The following is a 14405-nucleotide window of genomic DNA, read 5'->3' on the forward strand; positions in this document are numbered from 1 at the left end:
TAAAAGTAGGGAAAGAAAAGGCTGTCTCCCCCAAACTCCTCCTGGTGATAAACCAGTCGCCTAGCAAACGTAAAGCTCTCTTAGAAGAGCTCGAGAGCACTAGCTTATAAAAACAACGGCTTCGAAGTAGCTAGGCCTAGTGTAAACTCTGACGTTTAGGCGAACGAGGAGCAGCAGTTACAAAAAGATCCGGACAAAGATCCTTAAAAATCAGTATGATTTATTTAAAGTCCATAGAGAGCTAAGCAGCTTTAGGCTCCTCTCAGTCTGACAGAGTCCTCAAGGGAATATCAGTAGGAAGGGGAACAGCAACTTCCTCATCTGAAGGAATCTTGTCCGACAATAGCCGAGTCTCAAGCAAGGGAGAGACCTGCCGTGGTGGCAATGCTTGACAAGCAGAGTCCACACGCACTGGTGCATTAGTAGCGGACCAGGACGCAACGTCATGTAACTGCTTAACAGTCTGTGAACTGTCAACAACAACAGGTGCGGGAGGACGCTGGGCGTCCACTCGAGACTGTTTTGACTGCCTAGTCTGAGCAGTCAAAACAACTCTAGACTGCGGTAGTTGACGCTCAGCGTCAAAACAAGTCAACTCCGCTGGTTGGCGAACGTCCTGAACGTCAACAGGAGCATTAGGAAGCAGCCTAACGTCCAAATGCGGCTGAAAGCCAACACGTGACCGCATCGAGTGAGGCTCTACATATCGTGACTGACGTGACTTGGCTACACCAACGTCAACAGGATGCACAAAGGTTCGTTTGGGCGGCTGAAGGCCAGGATCTCGGTGAGATAAACGGCTAGGATCAACGTGAACCTTATCGGCAGAATAGTCTTCCATAAGAGAGGCAAGCTTATTCTGCATGTCTTGCCGTACAACTCATTTAGGAACAACGGGAATGGTTGCGGTAAGAGACGAGGGTAACGTCTGTGACTGCAAAACCTTGCCTACAAAAAGACTCTCGGAGCCTGTGTTACGTTTTTGTTTAGGCGGCGAGCAGTCTTCCGATGACTGCATAGTGTCAGAGCTGTCCTAATAGTTAAAACCAGGATGCTGGACCTGTCCTGAAAGGACTGACTTTCGCTTAAAGGGCCTCGAAACCTTGTTCCACGGTTTCTTATGCGAAAAGCCTTCGGATGACGAGGAGAAAAACGTCTCTCTCGTCTAATGGTAGGGGCGATCTTCGTGAGATACGCCTGATACCATAGAGGGAACGTCTGTTCGCTGATCAAGGCCTCTCGAACCCATAAGTCGTACGACATTACTTCTCCCCTGGGCTTGGGAGCTTGCAAGAGGTCCCGGACTAGGCGAACGACAGGCACGAACAGACGAACCCTCGGTCGCAACACTGATAACACTTTGCGCAATATCACTTTATCACTACGATTTTCTGTTTTGCACTTATTTCACTGAAATCGAATTTTTTAACAATTCACATTAGGTATGAATAAAACTGATTTCTACCTGAAGCACGCAATTCTACCCTCATCAAAAGGTTATAATTGCGAAATCAGTCGTATAATGTAAGCACATTAAAACAAGCAAAAAAACAGTAAACATATTTTAAGATAAAAAGATTAGTGGCTGGGAAGGAGACTAAACACTAGTTCATTCAAAACTACGTTTTCAATCTCTCACCGTACAGTGCCTTGGGACGAGAATAAAAACTAAAAACGTTTTATCCTTTCTCCCCGTACAGAGACTAGGGACGAGAGTAAAAAGCTGACTCGAGAACAACGTTACTCGCTTGGGACGAGAATAAAGATCGGAACGTTCTCTCTCCGTCTCTATCTCTCTCTCTCTCTCTCTCTCTCTCTCTTGATTTCGCCCGAAGAGAAGAGCCCACTTACCTTTCGTCAATAAACAGGTTATTTGACCAAAGGAAAAAACTGAAAGGTTTTTCAATTAAAAAGTTCCTTTAAAATAGTATTTAAAACATTTAAGCTTTGAAAGAAAAATGAACAAAACGTCAGAATCGATTTACTCTTTCTGCAAAGTGAAACCGTGATACTCTCTCTCTCTATCGTAACGATAGAGCGCAAACTGCGTAGCATAAATAAACTAAACGTTAGTTCATCTTTGAAACAGTACGAAGACTATTCAAAGAAAAAAACTTTCATAAAATATTTACTAAAAAAATTTCATTTAATAAGTTTTAAATCATTAGCTCTGTAAAAGTTATTTACGATTGAAAAGGGCTCAACGTTGTTTAACTTCGGTTTCAAAGTTAGGACCGCCTACTCTCAGGAAAGGTCGCATATAAACAAATCATTAAAATTTATTTTGATGTTTATTATAAATGGAAAGCTAAACGAAGAGGCCTAATAAGGCGGTTGAGATATAAAATATATAGAGGAAAATCTATAATTAATTTATAACGTGATAAGATAATTGCTAAAAGCCTAAAACACACTTCCGTCTAAGGGAAGGGTCAGCCATTTAAAAGTCAAAGAAAGTCCATACTCTCTCTCTTGTCATCAAAAATTAAATCTATCCAAAAACGAGTTCAAGATTTAAGATGAAGATAAAACACCTGCATTGCGAAAGCTCAAACCAAAATGAAGTACTTCACTAAAAATGTTGAGAAAACTCCAGGTTCTACAGCGAGTATTGATACGTCTTGTCGTCAAGGTCAACAGAGAAGAATTGAAGGGTTTGTTTACATGCAAGAGTGGTATCTGGCCGATAGTGGCGCTGGTGGGCACACCCGCAACCTTCATAGCGATCGCTCGCGAGTTTTTGAGTGTGTTTTCTGTCGAGCCGCTGAGTAGCAGCTATTATATATTCACCGGCTAAGTTAAATATTTAAAATTCTCAATTTAGGGAGCCAGGATTGTAATGTATTAGAACCTAATCAATTGTGCTAAACTCAACTTTAAGTTAAGGCCGACTTCTATCAGTTACTAATAAGTAAAGAATGCAAAATGATATGTCCTAGCATGCCGCTGATTGAAGTAAAAATGGTTGCCAGGTGAGCAACAAACCCCTGGTCAAGCCCATCTTCAGTGTTAGTACTGTTTCTCAAAGGTGAAATGTCATCAGTTAGCATCAAAGGTACAGGTACTGTGACAGGTTTATTACAGCATGAGTCACTTGACCTACCTTATACACACCACATGAGTGCCTTGCATGTTGATACATATGCTGGCCCCATAGCAGAGAAGACCATATTACTTTCGTATACGATGTCATATTAGATTCCCTGTTCTAGCCTATACAGAAGTTTTTGGGGCCCACACAGCAGCCTAATCCAATATATCCTTTTGATGACATGGATGTCAAATAAATAAATCAAATATGATAAAAAAAAATTTAATATACAAAATCCTTACTCACCCTATAACAGCATTTCCTCCTAGTTCCAAAACCTTCAAACCAATGCGTCGTTGTAATTCACCTGAGAGTTTAAAAAACAAAGTTTGTCGAGCTTCATTGCTGGCCCGAGGCGTGCGAATCTTGTCAATCCACTGATATTCAGGGTCATCATTCACAACCAATTCTTCAACAAATCCAACAATATTCTGACATCTGTACCCAGCAGGTATTTCCGGAGCTGCAATATACATGATATATTTTGACTGGTTAATTAAACAAGTTAAGTCTCATTGGACTTCCTAAAAGAATTGATTTTTTGGGTGAAAAGCAATATTACTCCATATACCACAACTTCTAAAAAATGTAACCCTAACCAACTGAAGACATTTATAAAAAGCCATAAAAATAACAAACTTACTGAAAAAAAACTGCACTCCACATGATGACTGACGGAATTTATTAAAATCTGAAAACAGGTCAACCTTGACCACAATGTTCACCTCACCCCGAATCCCATGCATAGTATCATAAACAGGAAGCCATCCAGACATGACTGCTGTGCCTGTAGATAAAATAACACCATCAAACAAAAAATAATTTTCATACACAAGGCAAGAAAAAAGTACTGTACTGTACATGTTAAACAAAGATTTTAAATATTTAAGCAATAATGAGTCTCTGGGGGCATTACTCAAACTTCTTATACTCATAAATATGAAAAATTTGGAAGTGAATGACTCAAGTTTGTATGCTTTGGTAAAATACAAATTACTTCCAAATTTGTCATTTGTTTCAGTACATAAACAATCATTTGTCCTTCATATAAGAGATCCATCCTTAGATGTGAGAAAATTCCCATTCCAACTTGCTGGACACTTATCCCGGGATGCCCACACTCGTGTGTTATGTAGTAGACAAAACAAAGGATCCTTACACCTCATGTACCAGAGGTCTAGCAATACCAGCGAGTCCACAACCCATACAGCAGCCTAATCCCATGAATCCTTTTGATGACATGGATGTCAAATAAATTAATCAAATAATATAAAAATAATTTAATATACAAAATCCTTGCTCACCCTATAACAGCTTTTCCTCCAAGTTCCAAAACCTTCAAACCAATACATCACTGTCATTCAAATAACTCTATGCTGTAACATAAGGCAACATTATGTAATGGGTTTGACACACTTTTGGCACTCATATATTGATGGGTTTTCCTAATTATATCACACTCTCCCACACAAGGGGTGTGGGGATGAAACTTCTATAACATGATATAGAACAGCTACAAGCAGAGTGTGGCTTACTTGCAGACAAATTGGATGCAGCTGACAGGGTATCGGATGTTGTGCCCCAAGAGAGGGTAAGATGAAAGAAAAAAAAAAAAAGGCCAGTCTTTCTTACTTTCACTCCAGACTAACTTGTAACCTCTGTCCTCGATCTGCTGCTAATGGTCCCGAGAAGGGATCTAAGGAAGCTACACCACCTGATGTGCAGCTACAACAGGTACTAATGAGAACATACCGGTAATCTAGGGACCTGTGGGTCGAATCCAACAGGTAGTGGTCTGCAAAAGTCATTTAACATTAGGAAGCCCACTTGAAGTACCTGTGACACAGCAAGATTCTTTCTGAATGCTAGGATCACACAGACACCCCTAACATCATGCACTTCGACTCGAGTCCACCTGGAGAGGAAGGTGACAAGGTTATAACTGTGCTATTGATGACTTCCCTGATCTATACAGTGATTGTATTCCTGGTCACCTCCTTCCCTTTTCCAGTATTCAAGAAAAGATGCTGTATCTGGGAACGAACTGTGCACATTCGCTTGAGATAGCATCTGATCAGAATCATAGGTTGCCTCTCTAAGGCTTAAGATCTGAAAAAAGTGAACCTGGAAACAGGTAACGACAGATTCTGGGTCTTAGCAACAAACTCAGGGATGAAGGAGAATCAGACCTGTCCCCGTCTTAAATGATCAATGTCAGAGGAAAGACATGGTCTCACCTCCAACGGCTGGCAAGATTATTCAAAGCTTTGTATGAGCATAGACAGTTCTATTGAGGAGGAAATATCAACTCCTTTCAGCCTAAAGACCTGGCTCGTAGCTGAGCGATAGCCTCTCACAGCTGATACTCAGCAGTTATTCCCTCCTACAGATAAAAACAAAAATTCGGGTATCAAGGGTTTATCATAAAGGCTCCAAGAGAAGAGACACCCCTTCCACACCAATCACAAAAGATAGCCCACTTAGCTAGTTATACTGAGGTAGCTTCACAACCTTTTGCAAAAATCCTCTCCGAGAGGAGATGCTAGATAACTTCCTAGCGTGAAGCCGTAGAGATTCCACAGAGTTGTGAAATATCTCGGCATGTGGTTGGCATAGGAGGTTGGGAAGTGGAGGCAATTCTTTCGGAGCCTCCACTAGCAGAAGTAGAAGGTCTAGGTACCATTCTACTTGTAGCCGATTTGGAGCAACGATCGTCATGTTGAGGTTGGGAGTGACTCGGACTGGTGGAAAAGCGTACATATTAAGGCCATTCCAAGGAAGTTGAAAGGCGCCCTTGAACGATTCCCCTGGGTCTGGTACTGGGGAGGAGTATACCAGAGGTTTCCACATGAGTGAGGTCACAAACTTGTCTGTCAGTGATCCCCACAAAGTCAAGGTCTTGTTTGCTATCTGAGGATACAAAGACCACTCAGATCCAACTATTTCCCTCCTCCTACTCAACTTGTCTGCTAGAATGTTTATTTACCCAGAATGAAGTGGCCTAAAAAGGTGATCGTGTTGGTCTCCATTCATTCCAAAATTTCCACTGCTAGCTGGCAAAGCTGCAGTGAAACAGTACCTCCTTGTATTCTTTACAAGCCACGGTACCAAAGCGGTGATGTCGCTCATTAATACCACAAAGTGGCCCATCATAAGAGGACAAGTGTTGTAGGGCAAGTAGGGCTGCCTTGAGCTCAACACATTGAAGTGGTACCAATGTTCCTTATCTGACCATTGTCCTGACATCAGATGTTGCAGGAGGTGCACTCACCATCCTTCTTTTGATGCATCCATGAACAGTCATAGTCCCGAAGATGCTGAGAGGAGGGCCTAACCCTTGAGGAGATTGGTCTCATCTAACCACTACTCTACATCTAGTCTTTATTCTTCCCCTCTTGGAACCTGCTTTGTGGGGGCATCGCTGCCTTGAGAACAGTGGTTTTTCAAATGCCCCTGAATTGAACACATCTGGACGAGATATTCCAAAGAAGCAAGGTGGCTTAGCAACTTCTGCCACTGATATGCCTGTAGCTGGGAATGTTAATGAAGGGAGTGCCATCTCCTGTAGGCATGTTAGGTGATCCTGTGCAAAGGAGAACTCTCCAAAGGACCGTTTCGATTTCCAATCCTAGGTTAATCAGTCTCTGCTTGGCAAACATAACCTACTTCTCTCAATTTACCATAATCTCCAGATTGGCAGAGAGAGAGAATCCTGACTCCATGAAGGAGAGGGGTCTCCACTGAGTCTGCCAAATTCTAGGTAATATAATAGACGGATTCCGTTGGTGTGAGGAGGGATGTACTGGGATCTGGAAGTCAGCGTCTTTCAGGACTATTGACACCATAAAGTCCAAGGTTCTAATTACTTTCCTGACCGTGACAGCGGACTCCATTTTGAACAGTGTCTGCAGGACAATCTTGTTCAATGCCAAGAGGTCTATGACTGGCCTCCAGCCTCCAGATGCCTTCTTGACAATAAAGAGTGCACTGACGAAGCCTAGGGACCCATCATAGATCTATAGAAGTGTTTTCTTTTCTGCCAAGGTCTGGACTTCCGCCCGAAGGGCAAGGTCTTTCGGCAATCCCTAATGAAAGAAGGATGAAATTGTTGGTGGAGGAATAAGAAGAGGGGAGAACTGATGAACAGGATGCAGTATTCAAAGTGCAATATGTCAACCGTCCACTGTTCCACTCTGTGATGCAATCATCTACTCCATCTGAACTGAAGGCAACAACTCACCAGTGGTGCTGTGGGAAGATTTGCACCCCTTGTGGGAGCATTGTCCTCACTTCTTTTCTCCTTGTCTTATTCACCCTCGGCCCCATTTGAAATGAATGCCTGACGCTGTTTTCCATGTCTTGAAGTGGCCTGTATGGGGCGAGAATCATCTTTCAACATTGCCTTATGGGCCTGTCTCTCTAAAGGTGACGGTCTTTGTTGACCACAGATGGAAAGGCCTGGGGCTGCCTAAAAGATACAGCTCAGTGTAGAAGGGAGTCTTGGCTCACCATCCTCCACTTTTTGGCCATTACCTCTACATCTTCAGTTGGAAACAGGGAGGGACCCTTGACAGAAGCATTTTTCAACTGCAATACCTCCCTACAAGCAATTTAACTCTGAAATTTGGAGGCCACGGAATTGTGCCTCTTTAGCACCCATTTGGCCTACTGGTTGGCAGCTTGATGGGGGAGAAACTCTACAGCCCTAGAAACGGTAAGGTCAACATTCATAAAAGCCTTATGCTTGTTGGGGTCCGTGAGATCCTCTGTATCAGGAAGGAAACAGACAGTGCCTGGAGGGTTGCTATAGCCACGCTCTTAATAATCAGAGCTTCGTAGGATACAAAAACAATGGGTTGGGAGGCCAACTGAGATGTTGAAATATCATGTGCCAGTGCAGACACCGCGAGGTCAAACAGTAAAGGCCGATTCACACGACCCGTTTTCTTTCCGACAGGCTGGCCAGTTAAACGGCGTCTAGCTTTCTTACATATACTGTATTCAAATGCAACTGTTCACATGACCCGTTAGGCTGACGGCGGCCCTCGGTCGTCAGCCGTCCGAGTCGGCTCGGCTTTCTTTCCAAGAAATCTCAACCGGTTTGATGGCCGTTAGCCACCCGTCCCAACCAACGGGTGAATGATGTTTCATGTGAACGAGGACCTGTATCGTACCCGTTCGTTTCGTGGCCTATAACCCCGACTTTTCCTCACAGTATAGTCATAGAAATTAATTAGTTTGTTGTTGACACCATGTATGACAGGTTAATTGAACTTTTTCAAGGGTATGAGATGTTTGACATGGCAAACAAGATGTATAGAAATAATTTCCATAGAGAAAAGATATGGAAAATAACTGGAGAGGCATTAAATAAAACAGGCGAGTTTATCATAATTTTAATATTCTTGGCATGGTGCATAAAGTATAATGATATTGCATAACTTATTTTATCAACACAGTTATCAACCAACATCTTACAATGTCAAAATTATTGTAATTTACTCGGTCCTCACGTGACAGAGTCTAAGTAAACAATGTAAACCGCGCCCAGGTAAAAGGATACGGAATGCCTGTGTGAATGTACAATATTTCGACGGCGGTTAGCCACTGGCCAGACTGTCAGAAAGAAAACGGGTCGTGTGAATCGGCCTTAGCAGGGAGGGAAAGACCAAAGGAATGATCTTGACCTCACCGCCTTCAGTTAGTCTCTTCTCGCTGACATCTGTGCGTCCACTTTGTCCCAGGCTTTCGAGGCTAGAATCAACCAAGGAAGCCCGAATCGTGTGTGTTGGCCTGGAGGGCCCGACAAAGTCTATTAATGGCCGTCTTCTTCCCCTTAGGGGAGAAGCAGGGGGCATCACCAATGCCATTCACCTTTCTGTTACAAGTAAGTACCTGCAGAATGGTGGACTCCAATTCGACTTCCTCTGTATCGAGGACCTTCGGACAGGCTAGCTGAGGGAGAGAGCCATCAGGGGCATTGGAGTCTTGGAGTCATATTTGGACTCATCAATATCATCCCTCTCTGACAACGGCGGGGGGTTGAAATTGAGATACAGTACATGTACCTTTCTTTCAGATTATTTGCAGCCGGTCAAAATGAACACAGAATCAGTGATCACAAAAAATAATTTACAGTAGTTGAAATAGTTTAATTTTGTTAACTTTAATCTCAAAAAATAAAATAAATAAAATATGTTTAAATAAGGGATTTTGACGAAGGGAAAATCTATTTCTGGGCAAGGAACCTGTGTCGCCCAGTGAAATTCTCCTTAAAGCACCATTTCAAAGTTATAAATAATGCTAAATATACCAGAGAAAAAAGTTGCATGGAATGCCAGGAATATATCCAGCTCGGTCACCCCTAAAGGGTGTCGGTATTAAAACTGGGGCGAGTGATACCACTACCAGAGGTCCTTTTCCAATTAGACTTCTCCCTCCTCAAAATCCCCCGTTACTACGAGGTGTCGTTCACTACAGCTACTCCCCCCCCCCCCCTCCCCCACCACCACTACCTTCTCCTTCTCCCATCATTCCTATTAGCACCCCAAGCTTGGGCCAGCCTAGGGTGAGGAAAAAGGAGGGAGGGTTCACTGGGCGACACAGGTTCCTCGCCCAGAAATAGATTTTTCCTTCGTCAAAATCCCTTTTCTGGGCTCAACCTGTGTCACTCCGTGAAATAGTAACAGAGAATTGGTCCCATAAGCTTGGAAATACACAAGAAGTTAAGGAACTGAATTAAAATAGAGTACAGTAATTCAATTAAGAGTGTTTTACTAAAATCCTTAATATACCAATTTCTTAATTACACCCCCAAAAAAGGTCAATGTTAAGGTAAGGGGGAAAGGGAAGGCAGGTGCCGCCCTGCTCCTTATTAGGAGACAAGGCACTAAGAAGGAAAATATATATGAAGATAGGACCCTGTTATAATGGTTGTGTTAAATCTGGAGGAACCACGATATCTTTTTAATCCTTCAAAATTCATGTGACGAAAATAATTGACTGGTGTTGCTACAACCCGGATATCTTGGGCATGTGGTACAGATTCCGGCTTGGTTCTCTTAATAAAATACAGAACCTATTGTCTGATTCCTTTCAGGGAAATGGTTCCTCCATCTTTTCTAATAAACAAAGGTCCTGAAGGTCTATTTGAATAGATTTCCAGAGTGAAAACTGGGCACAGAGATAGATCCTGTGGAAGTGGGACAATCTTCCACAAGGACCATCTATTCTGTGGACCCTCATTCTTTTCTAAGAATTTTCTATCTAGAGAGAATAAAATTCCACCAGAAGAAAGAAAATCAATATGATATGGTTCTTTAGGTAATGCTGAGAGTTCAGATATTCTGGCTCCTGAGGCTAAACCTATCAAAAATAACGTCTTCCTAAGAAGCACTATATAAGTGCATGAGTCAATATCAGAGTCAGAATCTAGATCAAGGACATCATCTAAAACACATGAAACTGCGTGAGGGCGAGTTACTGGTTTTAGTCTAGTACAGGCTCACGGAACAGACGAAAAATACGAATCTGTAAGATTAAAATTGGACCCGATCTGAAATATTTTCTTTAAAGCAGATTTAATCATACATACATATACCAAAGGCACGTCCCCCAATTTTGGGGGGTAGCCGACATCAACAAGAAACAAAACAAAAAAAAGGGGACCTCTACTCTCTACGTTCCTCCAGCCTAACCAGGGACTCAGCCGAGTTCAGCTGGTACTGCTAGGGTGCCACAGCCCAACCTCCCACATTTCCACCACAGATGAAGCTTCATACTGCTGAGTCCCCTACTGCTGTTACCTCCGCAGTCATCTAAGGCACCGGAGGAGGCAGCAGGGCCTACCGGAACTGCGTCACAATCGCTCGCCATTCATTCCTATTTCTAGCATGCTCTCTTGCCTCTCTCACATCAATCCTCCTATCGCCCAGAGCTTTCTTCACACCATCCATCCACCCAAACCTTGGCCTTCCTCTTGTACTTCTCCCATCAACTCTTGTCAATAGTATTATTGGATAGACCTCCTTCCAAGAAAGTTCTGAAAAAGGTAACGGCCAGTTTCGTAGTCAGCGTCCGAACCTCTGAGTCTTCCAGAAATTGGCTAACTTCCTTACATCAGAATCATATTGCCGAAGGGTAGAATCTCATATACCTGACACTAGGGGACAATGTGTTAAAAGGGTCAATCTCACCATCTCTTTGTGCTACAAATCTCAGATAGTCCATAAAGTGAAGGCACTCTGAATCCATGAGGAAGCAGACACACTGTGAGATAGTACCACCCGTGTTAACTTGGTTCGGGAATCCGCCGAGGTCGGAGTCCTAGTTCCACCAAGATAGGGAACCAGTTGCATTGGACCAATTGAGGGCAATCCGACATTTGAAAGTCCTGAGCATGTCCAGGACTTTCAATAGCATGGTCAAAGGTGGAATCAGGGAAATCCTCCGTCAGTTATTCCAATCTATGGACATGTCGTTTGCGACATAGGTCAGAGGGTCCAGGTTGGGGGCCACATGACATTGTGGCCTGTGGTTGGATTCCGTGGCAAATAGGTCTACTTGGAGACCCGGAACCTATTGGCAGGTCCAGTTAAATGACTTTTTTGGCCAAGGACCATTCCGACTCCCGCAGAGGTGTCCTTGTTAGATAATCCTCAACCACATTTCTTACTCCCGCCAGGTGAACAGCTGTCAGGTGGCAAAGGTTCCCTGTTGCCATTGAAAAGATAGCTACCATCACTTAATTTACGTGACTTGATTTGGAACCTCCCGTTAATGCAGTGGACTATCACCTGGCTGTCTAGAATTAGACTGATATGTTGTTTCTGTGATGGGGAAAGACTTATTAGAGTCTAGAACACTTCTATGACTTCTAAGATATTCATGTGTAGTTGTCGGAGTGTCACTGTCCACAACCCCTGGACCTATTCGTATTGGGAATAGCCTCCCTAAACGCTTAGGGAGTCATCTAAATGGACCACCAACGTTGCTGCTGGGAATCGTAAAGGTACTGAGTTTGCTAGATTTTTTACCTTTGTCCATTGTTGAAGTTTTTTCCATAGTGTAGGTGGAATCCGAGAAATTTTGTCTCGATATTTCTCGTTTTCTTTGGACCCCCAAACTCGATTGGTGTCTTCCAGATTGACTCTCAGTAATGTGTGTGTTACTGAGGGAAAATGGAGTAAACCTAAGATTCTTTTTTGGTTTCTTGGTTTCTCTGGGTCGTTAGTTTGTCCTTAAGAAATCCTCTTGTGTTTCTTACTATCTCTATCCTCTTCTGTGGTGATATCGACTGCTTGGTGTGGTCAGGATCCATTAAAGACCTAACCACTGGAAGCACGTTGCTGGAGAAAGACGGGACTTTTTGAAATTTATTTGGAAACCTAAGTATTCCAGAAATTTTATTACTTTGCCCGACGCCTTGTGGCATTCCTCGACGCTGTTGGCCCAGATAAACCAACCGTCTAGGTAGGCCACTAACTGTATTCCTTGAGTCCTCATCTCTTGGACTACTGTCTCCTCCAACTTAGTGAATAACTTGGTCGCTATGTTGGGTCCGAATGGCATCACCTTGAAGGTGTAAGCCAGTTTGCCTAGCTTGAATCCTAGGAAAGGACGAAAAAGCCATGCTATCGGAACATGAAAATAAACGCCTGTAAGATCTATAGAGGTGGTGACGGCTACACGGGGACATAAGGTCCTCACATGTGAGACGGTCAGCATATGGAACTAGTCGCATTGAATATATGTATTCAAATAGGACAGATCTAGGTTACTATTCGTTTGTCAGAGTCTTTCTTAGGCACTCTGAAAAAACGTGCTTGAAATTTTAAGCATATTACCTCTTTTATTGCTTTCTTCAAAAGATCTCCTGTGTAAAGTGTCAAGTCTGCCGTTGGAATCTGATAAAAAAACTGGTTAGTGGAGGGGGCCTTTTCATCCATCACCACCCCAGAACTTTCATTTTGATGTCGTATGCCAATTGCTGAACGCCCAACGGCTCCGAAAGAGGTACAGCCTTCCTCCTACCTGGGGAGTCCTCTATGCAGGAAGGCTCCTCTAGCTCTACTACCTCTCACATGCATATCATATCCGTGAAACACTCCCTGCTTTTCGAAGGAAGGATGATACGCCGGAAATGCAATAAACGGAGTCGTGGCTATCGGTTGTTGAGGTGGTTGGCTTACCCACACATATTGATTTTGTGACTAGGTTCTTGAGGTGGAAGGCTGGCTCACCTGGGACACTGCCATTTCCTGTAGCACATCCTGAGCCTGTGGCCTTTGGAAGGAATAAAACTTCCTTGGTCCTCTCCTGCCTCGTGACTGCGGTCCGGTAGGCTCAAATTTATTTTTGGAATTAGACCCCACCGGACTCTGAGGCTTTGGTTGACTCCAACTGCTCCGAGGACGCTATTTACCACGTCCTCCGGGAAGGAGTCCGCTCCCCAGATCGAGGCCTTAAGTAACCAGTTAGGCTCATGCCTAATGGAGTCCTCAAGTAAGACGAGCTTCCGGCAAGGGCGACGGACCACTGCAAAGTCATATATATCACACTGTAGTGCGTAAGGCAAAGACTTTGTCAGGATCTTAAAAAAGTGGCTCCTCTCGAAGACTAACAAAGTTATCTCCGTCATCGTGGTTGAGTTGATAGATCTACCCAGCCTGGTTCTTGCACCGTATTCTATCTTAACCAGAGAGTCTGGAAGTCCGGGGAGGCGTTCACTAAACTGTGTGGTGGCACAGTCCTAGTTCAATGACCCTACCGTGAAAGTAGCTGGTGCATCGATCCAGCATTCTTGGCCTCCTGGGAACAACAGGGAAGTTAGTTACGTCTTCCGTAGTTGCGGCGTGAGCTTGCCTTCCATATCCACCTGTAAGGTAAGGCCTACTACCTTGGTGGTAAATGGTGTCGGGGTTTGCCCGTCCACCTCGAACATAGTGTATGTATTCTTATGAGGGGTTAACTTGGTACTGACACAGTCCCACTCATTTAAAGTCCAGACCCAGGCGGACCGAGCTTGCTCGGCGCTCGTATCAAGGGAAGATGAATTGTAAACCCGGCGGATATCATTCAAAATTTTCTACCGGACGGGGACCACCTCCTGCTGTTGTCAACATGCCCTCTGAGAATGGGGCATGAAGAGCCAATCACCACGGGCCGTTCTAAACAATTGCCGGGAGCTTTGACACGTCCAGAACCACAAACTACCGTTGTTGTGGTAGTCCAGACCACAAGGATTTTCTATCATATTTTCCTGATTTTGCAGTCCCTGGCCCAAACCGTCCATAGACAGCAGTCGATCGGCAAT

The 14405-nt window shown here is 43.7% G+C and overlaps 1 protein-coding gene across 2 annotated transcripts in view; it reads right to left on the reverse strand.

Moving 5' to 3' along the window:
- The window catches only part of LOC137641604 (C2 domain-containing protein 5), a 202801-nt gene that overhangs the window by 171339 nt on the left and 17057 nt on the right, over positions 1–14405 (reverse strand). For both annotated transcript variants that reach the window (XM_068374324.1, XM_068374323.1), the window contains exons 4-5: positions 3735–3878; positions 3338–3554 (exon numbers count right to left, since the gene is read on the reverse strand). In XM_068374324.1, coding sequence (XP_068230425.1) covers positions 3338–3554; positions 3735–3878 — 361 coding nt within the window. The remainder of the gene's footprint in view (positions 1–3337; positions 3555–3734; positions 3879–14405) is intronic.

This window comes from Palaemon carinicauda, chromosome 5 (assembly GCF_036898095.1).
Source record: "Palaemon carinicauda isolate YSFRI2023 chromosome 5, ASM3689809v2, whole genome shotgun sequence".
In the NCBI taxonomy this organism is placed as follows: domain Eukaryota; kingdom Metazoa; phylum Arthropoda; class Malacostraca; order Decapoda; family Palaemonidae; genus Palaemon; species Palaemon carinicauda.